This window comes from Arvicola amphibius, chromosome 2 (assembly GCF_903992535.2).
Source record: "Arvicola amphibius chromosome 2, mArvAmp1.2, whole genome shotgun sequence".
Classification (NCBI taxonomy): Eukaryota; Metazoa; Chordata; class Mammalia; order Rodentia; family Cricetidae; genus Arvicola; species Arvicola amphibius.
Genome location: NC_052048.2, coordinates 24,449,535 through 24,461,816, shown reverse-complemented (window position 1 = coordinate 24,461,816; position 12,282 = coordinate 24,449,535). Strand labels below are relative to the sequence as shown.

Genomic DNA, 12,282 nt, shown 5'->3' with positions numbered 1-12,282 from the left:
CATGTACACACATAATTTTTTTAAAAAGGAAAACATGGAAATCTGACTGGTCATGGTGATGCAGTCCTATAATACTGGTACTCGGGATGCTGGGGTAGGAGGACTGTGAGTTCAAAGCCAGCCTGGGGAAAGAGATCCATCAGGTAAGCACTGGGAACACTGTCTAAGTAAAGAAATAGTAATAAAGAACCCAGAGCCTTGCACTTGCTATGCACGTACTCCACCAGTGACTCATACCCTGAGCCTATCACGTGGTAGCTCATTGTCTCCTTACTAAAGACTCTGGTGACTTTGTTGCTCTTCACCCTATGCCCTGGTCTAGTGCCCTACCCAGCTTGTAGTGACGTTCAAAAAACATTTGCTGATGTCTGGGTTGGGATGCTGCGTTCTCCCCTAATCTCCAACACTTCAGGAAATGGAGACAGGAGGTCAGGAGTTCAAGATTACCCTCAGCTATGTAGTGAATTCAGGCCAGGCCAGACCATATGAGACTCTGTCTCATACAAACAAACATTTATTGAAAGGAATAAAAAATACTAAAAATAATTGATCACGAGGCAAAGCTTCACATGCAAGGCATTACCGTGAACTGACACTCATTTGATAAATGCAGACCTCACCAGGTTCCAGTGCATCCCTGAGAGCCTATGGCAGGCTCCCTGGGAGCCTAGGAGGCGGCAGGAACTGTGCAAGCTCCCTCACGTGGTCCAATAGCTGTGTTTTCATCAGACGTGCGCTGTCTTTCCCTTGCCACTGGGAGACACTGAGAGGATACCTCGCTGACTCACTGCTGTTTTGACTTGGAATGAAAGGCTGTCAGGGACAGGCAAGAAGGAGAGTAACTGCGCGCAGATGCTGGTCTCAACAGCAGGCTTCCTTCCTTCCAGCAGGCGGGAGAGCCAGAGTAGTAATGACAGCGCTAAGGGCAGAAGGAGGAGGATGGCCGGGAGGGGTGTGTGTGAGAGCAGAGCAAGCAGAGAGATGAGGGAAGGGGGTTGAACAGACCATGTTCACCGAGCAATAAAGATGGAGGCTTTCCCATGTGACAAAGCACCGCAACCAGGGTGTAGGGTGAGGATGACAAATGAGATGTTTGCTCTCAAGTGTATGTGGGATGTCACTAAACAGCAAACATATAAAACCACACCAGGAAGGGATGACTCGGAAAAGATGATGAGACAGGGATGCAGTGGAGACCCCTGGGGCAGAGATCAGAAAGTCAAGAAAGAGCCAACCAGGTAAAAACAGAGAGACATCGGTGAAGCATGGGTGGGAGAGGGACCCAAAGATGAGGGATTCTGAGGGAATGGCTTCTGGTGCTCTGGAACATCAGGAAGTCTGATCTGGTCGAAGCACTGCGTATGAGGATGTACACACTGGTGGCTTTTACATTATATTTATTTACTGTGTGTGTGTGTGTGTGTGTGTGTGTGTGTGTGTGTGTGCGCGCGTGTGCATGCTAGAATATGGCAGTCAAAGGACAACTCTGTAGGAGTCGGTTCTCTCCTCCCACCAAACTCAGGTTGTTAGGCTTGGAAACCGGCTGAACCATCTCACCAGCCCTTGAATATTTTAAAAGGGATGAGCTTTTATGTTTTAAAATATTATAGGTAACTGTAAATGAGCACAGAAATGAAGGAGCGTCTAAGAAGCTCCTGTGATTCCAGATGTGCAACGCAGCTTGGATCAGGACAGCAGAGATAGACGGGGTGAGGGAGGACATGCGCTGAGAGTGGAGGCTGTGGCACTGGCTGGTGATGCAGATACAGGGAAGGAACTGGAAACCAAAACAGCTTTTAGCTTGAGCAAGGAGTTGTCATGTCTCGGAGAGCCCTGGACAGAAGTGAAGTGGGGGTGGGGTAGTTCAAGACATCTGTTTGAGTCACATTAGGTTTGCATGGCTATTAGACATCAGAGTGGATATGTCAAGTGGGCGGTTGGACAAATGAGTCTGGTACTATGGAAATAAATTCAGGACTCACTGACATTTACAGAGTATTTAAGCCCTGGGACTGGATGAGATCACTGGACAAAGAATGTGGAAAGAGAAGGCCAAGGACTAAGCCCTACAAGGCTCCAACACTTAAGAAGTCAGAGCTGAGCACGACTTACAAACAACAGCAGGGAGGCTGGAGGGAAACTAGGGGAGTGTGGTTTCCTAGAAGCTGGGGGTGGTAACGTAGGGAGAAGAGTGGGTCAGAGGAATTTTTTAAATTGTGTATCTTTAGTGTGTGTGTCTCACACGCTTGTTCAGAGGTCTGAAGACAGCTCAAATGAGTCTTCCTTCACCATCTGAGTCCTGGGGCTAGAACTCCGGTAGTCAGGCTTGGTGGCAAGCTTGCTCCCTTGCCCCCTGGGCCATCTCCATGGCCCACATCAGAGGAGTTTTTAAGAGATTGGGGAAAGCCTCTCAGAAGACTGGATCTAAGTGAGACTGGCATGGGCCATTTGTGAACGGCCAAGGAAAAGCTTTTACAGGGACTAGCAGGTGCAAAACCCCGAGGCAGGTTTCCATTGCCTCCTTCTAGGAACGTGTGTCAGCTGCACTGCAGCTGAGGCACAGAAATCCTAGGGAAAAAAGTCGGAGATACCTAGAGATGGGGACCTACAGGGCTTCCTTGTAGGCCACAATTAAGTGGTTTGGATATTTTGATACCCTTGGATCTCGAACCACGTAATGACTGGGTTGCTTCAGAGAAATTGAATTATACATCAGGGCCAAAATGAACTAAGGAGAGTAAGCTGCTGGGACACCCTAACTTGTGTGTGCAGTTTTCTCCCCTAAACCATCGGTCCTCTCATCCATGGTGTTGAACTCACATTCCTTTCCACCCTGGCCAGAGTTGGGAACTCAAATGTCTGGTTGACTCAGAAATTCAGAACTGCTAGGGGGGTTAGAAATCATGGGGTCTGTTGAGCCATCACATCCCGAAGAACTGGAGGTCTCCGCCCACTCCCTTCGCTGCTACCCTCCTCAACCTTGCTTGCACCTGGGACAAAAGCTGAGCTCGCTGTCTGGTAAGTGACGGGTTAAACTGTGCGTGGCCTACAGACGTGAGGAGGAGAGGCGGAGGCCAAGCGGTCCTAGTCGTCCGCCGAACCCAGCCGAGCCCGGCCGAGCCCAGCCGAGCCCAGCCGAAGCAAGCATCTCCCGCCGCCACCGCCGCTGCCGCCGCCGCCCCGCGCCCAGGGCGCCCGCCCCCCCTCCGGCTCCAGCGCCTTGCTGCCAGGCAAACCTCCCGACCATGCCTGGCGCCCCACCCGCTTCTGCGACCCCCCAGCTCCGCGCAGCCCCGAGCGCCTGCAGTCGTCGCGCCGCTACGCCAGGCATGCAGGTGAGCGAGGGGGGACCCTATGCCCCCACCCGGAGGGAGCGGGCCCTGCCCTCCCCAGTGCCAGCTCCGCGCCCTTCGCCGCCCGCCCCTCCTGCTCTGGTCCCTCGTCGGGCTCCAGACACCAAGAGCTTCTTTTCCACTGTGCCTCCATCCCTTCGCTGTCCCGACTCCATCCTACCCTCCTGGTGCAGCAATCAGCGTCTCCGCGGCTGCCTTCATCCCGCCTTTAGCTCATCCTGCAGATTCGGGCATCCTCCTGCCTCAGGTCCCCTTTCCGCTCTGGGTGCTCCCTCCGAATCCCATGGCATATCTTTGCCTCGTTTTCCCTATTCGCGCTGCTTTCCAGCCCTGTGGAGGGAGTGCAGGTCTGTGGGATTGGCGGGCTTGGGGGTTCTGCTAGGGATGGGGCCCTGTTCCCCCACCCCACCCCCAGTTCGTCTTCTGCGCACAACAGGTCGGTGAAGAGCGCGAAGGGGGTGGGGTGGCGCACCAGATCGGGGGACTGCGGACTTCCTGGAGGGGGTGACCAAAGGGTACGGGGTGTGTGTGAAGGGGCTGGAGTTGACATTGGTGGTGGGGGATGTAGCAGGCGAAGGGGCAGGTGGGTCCTGGAGTCCGCGGACCACTGGTGTCTCTGAGCCTTTATCCGCTCCACTGGTTCGCCTGCCATTTCTTTCCTCCCCTTCGCTAACCTTCTCTCACCGAGCCCCCAGGCCTATCTCTAATCTTTCCCTTCGCTTTCACCTGGCCTCCAGCTCTGTCTCCATATCCCTTTAAATTTCAAGAAACAATTCCTAACTCCTCCATCTTTGCTGTTCCATCCCCCCAACTCCGTTCCGTCTCTTCCTTTTCTGATTTTGCCTTCAACACCATTTTCTTTTCTCTCTCAGTGACTTTCTCCTCCTCTCTGATCTCCATCCTTTCTTTTCCCTTCTACTCTCTTTGCTCCTGTCCTGACCAGACCCCTCCATCCTCCTTCCTCCCGTTCTCCACTTTCTCCTCCTGCCCTCTTCTCCCTTCAGCGCCCTCTGAGATGTGGAGCCCCTGTTCCCCCTCCATCTCTTCCCAGCTGCTGTTCACCCTCCTTCCGACTCCTGACCAGCCTTTCCCCTCTGCGCCCCACACCCCTCACCCCTGTTGTCCACTGCCCTAGTCCCTTCCCCAGCTTCTTCCTGGAGCGTTCCACATGCCCATATAGACTAGGAATCCAGAAGACACAGGGTGTCACATGCTCCTTCTCTTTAGAGGCCCTAGCCCCCTGGGACTCGCCACCCTCAGCTTGGAGACTGTGCACTTCCCTTTGGAACCAACCATCTAGACTCTCCTAGGACTTTGCCCAGAAGAAGCAGCTGAGGGGGTGGCTTCCTTCGAGCTCCACCTTCTTTCAGAACGCACCTATGTGCTTGGATGGTTAAACACCAAGAGCACCCACCTACCATTTTCTCCCATTTTTCTGAAAAGGCAGGTAGCTTCCGGGCCTCATCGCCAGAGAAGTGCCGGGCACTTCAAGAGGTGAGGGGGCTTCTAGCACCCCCCTCACACTCACTAAGATTGACTCCCCTTCCCTCCCCCACTCTCAAACTCCCTCCCTAGCGGTAGGTGCTCAGGGAATCACAAGGTTCTTGGCTCTAAATTAAGATCTAAGAAGCCTGAAGCTGTGGGCAGAGGAAGTGAGAAGGAAGGAAGCCAAAGAGGCAGAGTAGACAGACACTGGGGCCAGGAGGTAGCAGGGACCCATCTGGGGTGTTGTAGGTGGGACTGGGGGCTACTGTAGGGAGCTTTCCTCTAAAAGGATGCTAAGAAGCAGTGGATATTGGGAAGCAGCAGTGTGGCTGGTAACTGGGCAGGGGGTGGGGCACGAAGAGGCAGAATTGGTGGATGGGTGAGCTGGGAAAGAACGCAGGGTAGGTTGGGCTGTGACACCCTCATTTTTTCCTCCAGTAAAGGCCAAAAATCTGGGTCACAGCTGAGGAAGACCTCAGATACGGAGTGCAGTATGTGGTAAGTTTGGCCCAGCAGAGGGAGCTTGGAGACCACTTTCCCTGGGGGACTGGGCTAACTTGGGGCCTCTGGAGGACTGGCCCCCTAGAAAGAGACATAATGAAGCCAGGGACTTCCTAACACACACTTGCTTTAGCAGAGAAACCTGGAGGGAGGTACCAAGGATTTTGGTGTGAGTCTACCATTCTCACATATGACCCCACAGTGGCCAGGGGCTCACCTGCTTTTTCTCCCTTCTTATAGGCCTGCACCGCTGCTGTTCCAGCTCCTCCCTCTCTGGCCACTGCTGCTGCTACCCCTTTCACCACCCGTTCAGGGCTCCTCCCCTCGGTCCCCACCAGCCCCAGCCCGTCCCCCCTGTGTCCGGGGTGGCCCCTCAGCCCCTCGCCATGTGTGTGTTTGGGAGCGGGCTCCTCCACCAAGCCGATCCCCACGGCTCCCAAGATCACGTCGGCAAGTTCTGCCAGGCACTGCCCCTCCTGCCACCCCATCAGGCTTTGAGGAGGGGCCTCCCTCATCTCAGTACCCCTGGGCTATTGTGTGGGGTCCCACAGTCTCTAGGGAGGATGGAGGGGACCCCAACTCTGTCAATCCTGGATTTCTGCCCCTGGACTATGGTTTTGCAGCCCCACATGGGCTGGCTACCCCGCACCCCAACTCCGACTCAATGCGGGATGATGGAGATGGGCTCATCCTTGGGGAAACACCTGCTACCTTGAGGCCCTTCCTGTTTGGAGGGCGTGGAGAAGGTGAGTGAGCAAGGCTGGTAGAGATGTGAGGGATGGGGAGGGAGGCCTCTGTGAGTGTCTTCAGTATATGCACCAGGTTCTAGGCTGGCAAGGGTGCGTGCAGAGGTGGAGATGCCTCCCGCACTGTGGAAGACAGATGTGAAAACATGAGGTGATGAGTCAACATAACAAACATCCTACGAGAAGCACGCACAACATGTTGTTAGAAAAACAGAGATGCGAGAGACTGTTTCACCCTGGGGATCAGGACAGATCAAACAAATGATGCCTGAGATAGACCTTCAAGACGGAACGGGTGTTCCAGGCAGAGGGAAGCCACCGAGGAAGGAAGGTCGCCGCCAGGCAGTGTGTTAGCACCTACTGTGCTGGATGGTGGCATAGGGGTGGGCCAGGGAAGATCATCTGATACCTCTACCTCCGATTCTATACACAGGAGGATAGTTCTCCCTGACCTTGGACCTCATCCTCATCACATGTATGGTATATGTGATGTTTGGTACATGTAATGTTTGGGAATGTGGAAGAGCTGATGGCTCCGGAGAAAGTTGATAGGAGAAGAGGGAGAGTCCAGAGAAGTAGGCACGAGGCAGAGTCACGAGGCAGTCCTCAGCCCCACCCCACTTCGATCCTGCTTCAGGCCTCTCGAGAGCTGTCTTCTGTCTTCATCAGGTGTGGACCCTCAGCTTTATGTTACGATCACCATATCCGTCATCATTGTTCTTGTGGCTACAGGCATCATCTTCAAGTTCTGGTAAGCTGGGGGCGATGGCGGAAGGCTGGGAAAGGTCAGACAGAGGGCACGGGCAAGGACAGCAGTTACACAGGAGTAGAAAAATCACAGGGTACGGGAAGAGCTTGAAACTAACTGGAGTGGAGAACCAAAAGAAACCAGTGTAGATTCCTCCAGAAAAACGCAAGGGTAGCGGGAGGCTCTCCAAGGCAGATAAAACTGAACCAGGTCGCAGAACCCTGTCTTAGGGCTTCTGTCCAGGAGGAAGTAGAGAATTTTGTACACATTTAATAGCGGGTCACATAGTCCTTCACTCTTTACTGAGAGAATCATTAGACTCAGGTGCCCAAGTCAGTAGCTGACTTTGAAATTGAACTAAATGTCTGCCAGGTAGCTGCAGAGGAGAGAAAGGGCTCCTCTGGGCATTAGTGTGACAAGGGGCAGTTTGAAGGGGCTTTGTACTGCGGGGAGGAGGCACGAAGCCTGTGGCTCTCCAAAACTGGTTTGGAGGGAAGCAGAAGGAATAGTTTGATGGGTGCATGGTCTCAGAGGACAGTTTCTGTACTGTGGAGAGTTGGAGGCACCAGGGAAGGAGGAGAAGCTGGGTTGACCAGAGGTGCTGGCCTAAGATCTCTTTCCTTCTGATGCACAAGCTGGGACCGCAGCCAGAAGAGGCGCAGGCCCTCAGGGCAGCAAGGTGCCCTGAGGCAGGAGGAGAGCCAGCAACCACTGACAGACTTATCCCCTGCTGGAGTCACTGTGCTGGGGGCCTTCGGGGACTCACCTACCCCCACCCCTGACCATGAGGAGCCCCGAGGGGGACCCCGGCCTGGGATGCCCCAGCCCAAGGGGGCTCCAGCCTTCCAGTTGAACCGGTGAGGGCAGGGGCCAATGGGATGGGAGGGCGAGGGACGGCAACTTAGGTCTCCAGACCTTTGGTGGGTCTTTCTGGGGTGGATGGGCTTCCCCACTGCAGTCCGTGAATCTCCTTCCTTACCTGGCTCACAGGCCTCCCCAGGGGAAAGGGACCCCTTCCTACCCCATGTCCTAGTCTCCTGCAACCCTTAATTCTAGCTCTGCCCTCTTCACCTAAGCGCCCTCTGTCGTGAACTCTTCCTTCCGCTTCAGCCTGCTCCTTGGTTCCTGACTATGCCCTTTCCCTCTTCCTCTCAGGATTCCCCTGGTGAATCTGTGATGCTCCCCCATGTTGGGGTGCTGCCAAGCGGGAGGCCAAGTGGCCGGCATAGCCACCATCCACTGAGGGTGGGGCAACCGTGGGGAACTGGGGCCATGGTGGGGGGCTCCCAGCTCCTGCTCTTGCACACCGCCTGGACCACTCACTGACCCCATGGGCAAGTCCAGTTGTTTGCCCTCCAGTGGTTGGGGTCCCCCATTCCCACCCTTGCACATTCACATGAAAGCCTTGCACATTCACCTCCGCCCTCCCAGGCCATAGCACACAGTCATGCTCTCCATCTGCTCTTCTGCCTGAGTCCCCACCCATGTCTGCTCAGCTGGCTCCTAGCTCGCTCCCTCTTGTTGCCCATGTCCCATTCCCTTTGCATTTTCTGTGCCATCTGTGACTAGGGATGTGCATTTTTGACCATTCCATGGCATAGTGTGCTCACTGCCTCAACACCCACTGGTCTAGTCTCTGTGGCCCTTGCATGCTGCCCTAGAGGTGGGTGGGAGGTGAGTTAGGGGCTCCTAATGCCATCTGTCATGGCCTGTCTCATTCCATGTCTTATGTCTCATTGTCCTTCTATCCCATTCCAAGGGCACTGACATTACTCTGAGGGCTCCCCCATCGGAATGGAGGTACTGAGGCCCAATTGCTAAATTCTGTCATCCATCTGAAATATGGGTTTGGGAGAGTCACCTGCTGCACTACATAAGGGACTCCCATGTCCTCCCTTCCCTTCCAAGTTCCTTGTCTTGTCTGTCCTGGCCGTTTGTGTGTATGTGTCTCTATGGAATTCAGAGCCCCCGAACAGGTCCTCCTTTCCCCACCCTTCCTTAAGCCCTCCCTAACTGTACCTAGGCTACCAGGGACTGAAGCCAGCTGGTTCAAGGCCATTGGGAGCTCTGCCTCCACATCCACCCTTCTCTTCCTGGGTCCCCTTCTTCCCTCTCCTTCTTCTCCCCTCAGGTTCTTCCCTTCTTTCTCATTTTTTTCCACCTCCCTTCTTCCTCTAACCTGGCTCCTATGCTGTGATATATATTTTTGTATTATCTCTTTCTTCTTGTGGTGATAATCTTGTGGGATGTAAGTTTCAAAATTTTCAAATAAAGCCTTTGCAAGATAATTAAGTCCCCTGTTTTGCCTTATAACCCTCCTTCTCCACCCCCACACACACACACACACACACACACACACACACACACACACACACACACACACACACACGAGGACTGGCAGAAAGAATGGTAAACAAAGGGGAGACCGGGAACTTCTCCAGGCTAGACTGTCACCTGGCCTGCTCTACCTGAGGCTGGAGCCTGATGGATGTCTTAACTTGGGACAGAACGGGAGGACCTGAAGGGTCCAGAGGAGGGAGGGCCTTGCAGGAGACACTGGAATCAGGAGTGTGCCTTGCTTGTTCCTTCTTAGTGAAGGTCAAGAGAGACCAAGAGAAAAGAGACAGAGTAAAGGGGGACATTTCATAGGACAGGCAATGGGACAAGCCAGAAATGTGACTGATGGATGGGAGACAGGGTCTCTCTTTCTAGTCCAGGCTGGCCGGTACTAGATCCTCCCACCTTTGCCTCCTGAGTGCTGGGATTATAGGCATGAGTCACCATGCTGGCCAAGACAGCTAAGGCAGAGGATAAAGGGTCAAAGATTGGGTGAGCCCCAGGAGAGAGGGCTCTCTACTTGGCTTACTTTCATCCTTGCTTCTTAACATGCCCCTACCTACAGCTGCCCGCCAAAAGCTATGCTGCACCAGACGCCCTGTGTGGTTAGCTCATTAGCTTTTCCATTCTGAGAAAGACATTTGCTGGGGTGTGGGGGTGGAATCAAGGAGTGTGTCTGGGGAGGGAACACAGGCTGCCCAGCTGGGATCAGTCACCTCTGAGGTTCCCGACTCTAGGTTTGGCTCTTTAACAGCTCTAGTAAAGCCCACACATCAGCTTTTCAGCTGTTGCTAGGCTCAGTTGCTGTGGTAACCACCTAGGTCTTGCTCCCCCCACCCCACCCCCATCTGTGCCTCACCTGTTCCCTGGAAATGGGCAACCACAGGCAAGTAGGTGGCAATATAGTATCCAAGAGGGCAGTGTGGGCTGCCTGGACTGTACCTGCCTCCATGCATTTTATCCTTGATGATATAAATAGGGTGTGTGTGTGTGTGTGTGTGTGTGTGTGTGTGTGTGTGTGTGTTGGTAGGTGTGCTTTAGATGCTGGGGAGCTGTACTGCCTATTGAGGGAAGTGTGGCTGAACCCCTAAAGCACACGAAGTGTGGAAAGGAAGGAATGTATTTCTCAGGACGGCAGTGGTGTTTAGGACAGACTGCTCCAGAGGAAAGCAGCCCCGGCCAGAATAATGAACCAACCAGCAGAGGTGTGAGGCAATCCAGGCTTCTGAGGAGGGCTGTCAGCACAGTGCACCCAGAGAACCCCGGGGAGCTGAGCTGGGAGGGAACTGAAGGTGCGGGGTGAGGTGCTGACAGCTAGGCTAGGGAAGGGCTCTGGGGAAGGTGAAGGAAGCCTCCTTAACCTTTGCAGCTTTCCCCACAGGGCTGGGAGCCCTTGCCAGAGGGGAGTGGGGGGGAAGAGCATTTGGTGCAGAAGGACAAGGAACTGTTGGGAGGGCTCCTGGGGCTCTCACCTTCAACAACTCTTTAGAGGGACAGTGTGACCCCGTGGCTCATCCATATGCAAAAGGCACACATGAAGTCCCCTAATGAAGGAATTAATTGCTCTCTGATTAGACTGCAGTTCTCCTAAATTTAAATAAATTAAACACACCATTAAAGATACTGGAAATCTCACCTGTTCTCTTCTCTCAATGTCCTCTCCCCATGGAAAGGCAGGAGGCTAGAAAGATGGGAGAAAGACAATCTGGATGTGTGGATTGCCTCGAGTTGCCTGTGCTAACCTGGGTCTGTGCTAACCGCAGCAACACCAGGGACCTCGGGGAGCAGACCTGAATTTTCCTCTTCCCTAAAACTCAAACAGTGACTCGGGTCCTCAAGTCCTCAAGGCTGTGGGTAACAAGTTATAGAGGGGAAAGTAAACAAGGGCCAAGCTGCTCTTTTGAAAGTTTTGTCAAGTCTACACGTCACAGGCCTGGCTGGAGGCATTGTCTCTCCTATCACCAAACTTTGTTGAGGGGTGCATCAAGTGACTCAGCCAAGGTTCTCCCGGGCATGCTTCTGGAATGCTTACCATTGGGCACATACCAAAGAAGGGGATAGGGAAGCCCTTGGGAGGAGGGATCTCCTAGCAGAGATCAGGGTGTGGAAATGACTCAAGATGGAAACTGTGCCAGCTGGAGAACCCAGGCTAAAATTAACAGCCCTCCTCCCCACCATTTCCCAGATTTACTGCATCAAAGCTTTGTTCCAAGGACTTAAAAGTTGCTCCTTATAGCAAAGGCAGGAGGGGCTGCCCGAGGCACGAGGGCTCAGAAAGTGGCTGATGAATGTGTACAGGAGGCAGAGCTGGAGAACCAGGACTTTGGAGAATTACTTCTACCTTTCCTTTCACCTCCTTCTCTTTTGGAGGCAGAGTCTTCTCTACGTAACCCAGGCTGACCTGCCTATAACTTGTTGTTGTTGTTGTTTTGGTACAGGAATTATCATAGCTTTGGGGTCTTTCCTGGAACTCCCTCTGTAGACCATAGTGGCCTCGAACTCAGAAATCTGCCTGTCTCTATCTCCCAAGTGCTGGGATTAAAGGTGTGTGCCATCTCTGCCCCACCTACCTGTAATTCTTAATCCTGACACAGCTTCTTGAAAGCTGGGATTAAGGTACATGACCACTTAAACTCTTATCCTGTTAATTTGCCATTGAAATCAACACAGACTGAGTGTTGGGCTCAACAATGTGATAAACAGGAAGAAACATTGTGTGTGGTGGCTTGCCCCTAATTCCAGCGCTTGGGCAATTAGGAGTTCAAGGTCATTTTAGCAATGTGGTAAATTTGAGATCAGCGTGAGCTTGGTGAGGCCATCTCAAAACACCAAACAGGCAGATACCACCACCACAATGGTGCTGGGGAGATGTGAGTCTGATGGCTCAGATTTGTAACTCTAGCACTGTGTGTGTGTGTGTGAACTCAATGACCAGTCGATGTGGTTGAACTGGTGAGCTTTAGGTTAACTTAGAGACCCCACCTCAAAAAAAATGAGCACAGGGATTAAAGAAGACATCTGATAATGACCTCTGGCCTCACTTACACACAAATACACAAAAACTCAAACCAAAACAAATAAAAGGTGTGGTGGCTCATGTCTGTAATCCAGC

At 53.2% G+C, this 12,282-nt stretch overlaps 1 protein-coding gene across 1 annotated transcript; it reads left to right on the top strand.

Annotated features, from left to right (window-relative positions):
- Window positions 1-5,128: 5,128 nt before the first annotated feature.
- Window positions 5,129-8,108, top strand: LOC119807121 (PILR alpha associated neural protein). The gene is made up of 5 exons (XM_042054515.1): window positions 5,129-5,217; window positions 5,580-6,085; window positions 6,755-6,836; window positions 7,469-7,690; window positions 7,989-8,108. The coding sequence occupies exons 1-5, from the start codon at window positions 5,129-5,131 to the stop codon at window positions 8,008-8,010; spliced, it is 921 nt and encodes a 306-aa protein (XP_041910449.1). The 3' UTR covers window positions 8,011-8,108.
- The last annotated feature ends 4,174 nt before the right edge of the window (window positions 8,109-12,282 follow it).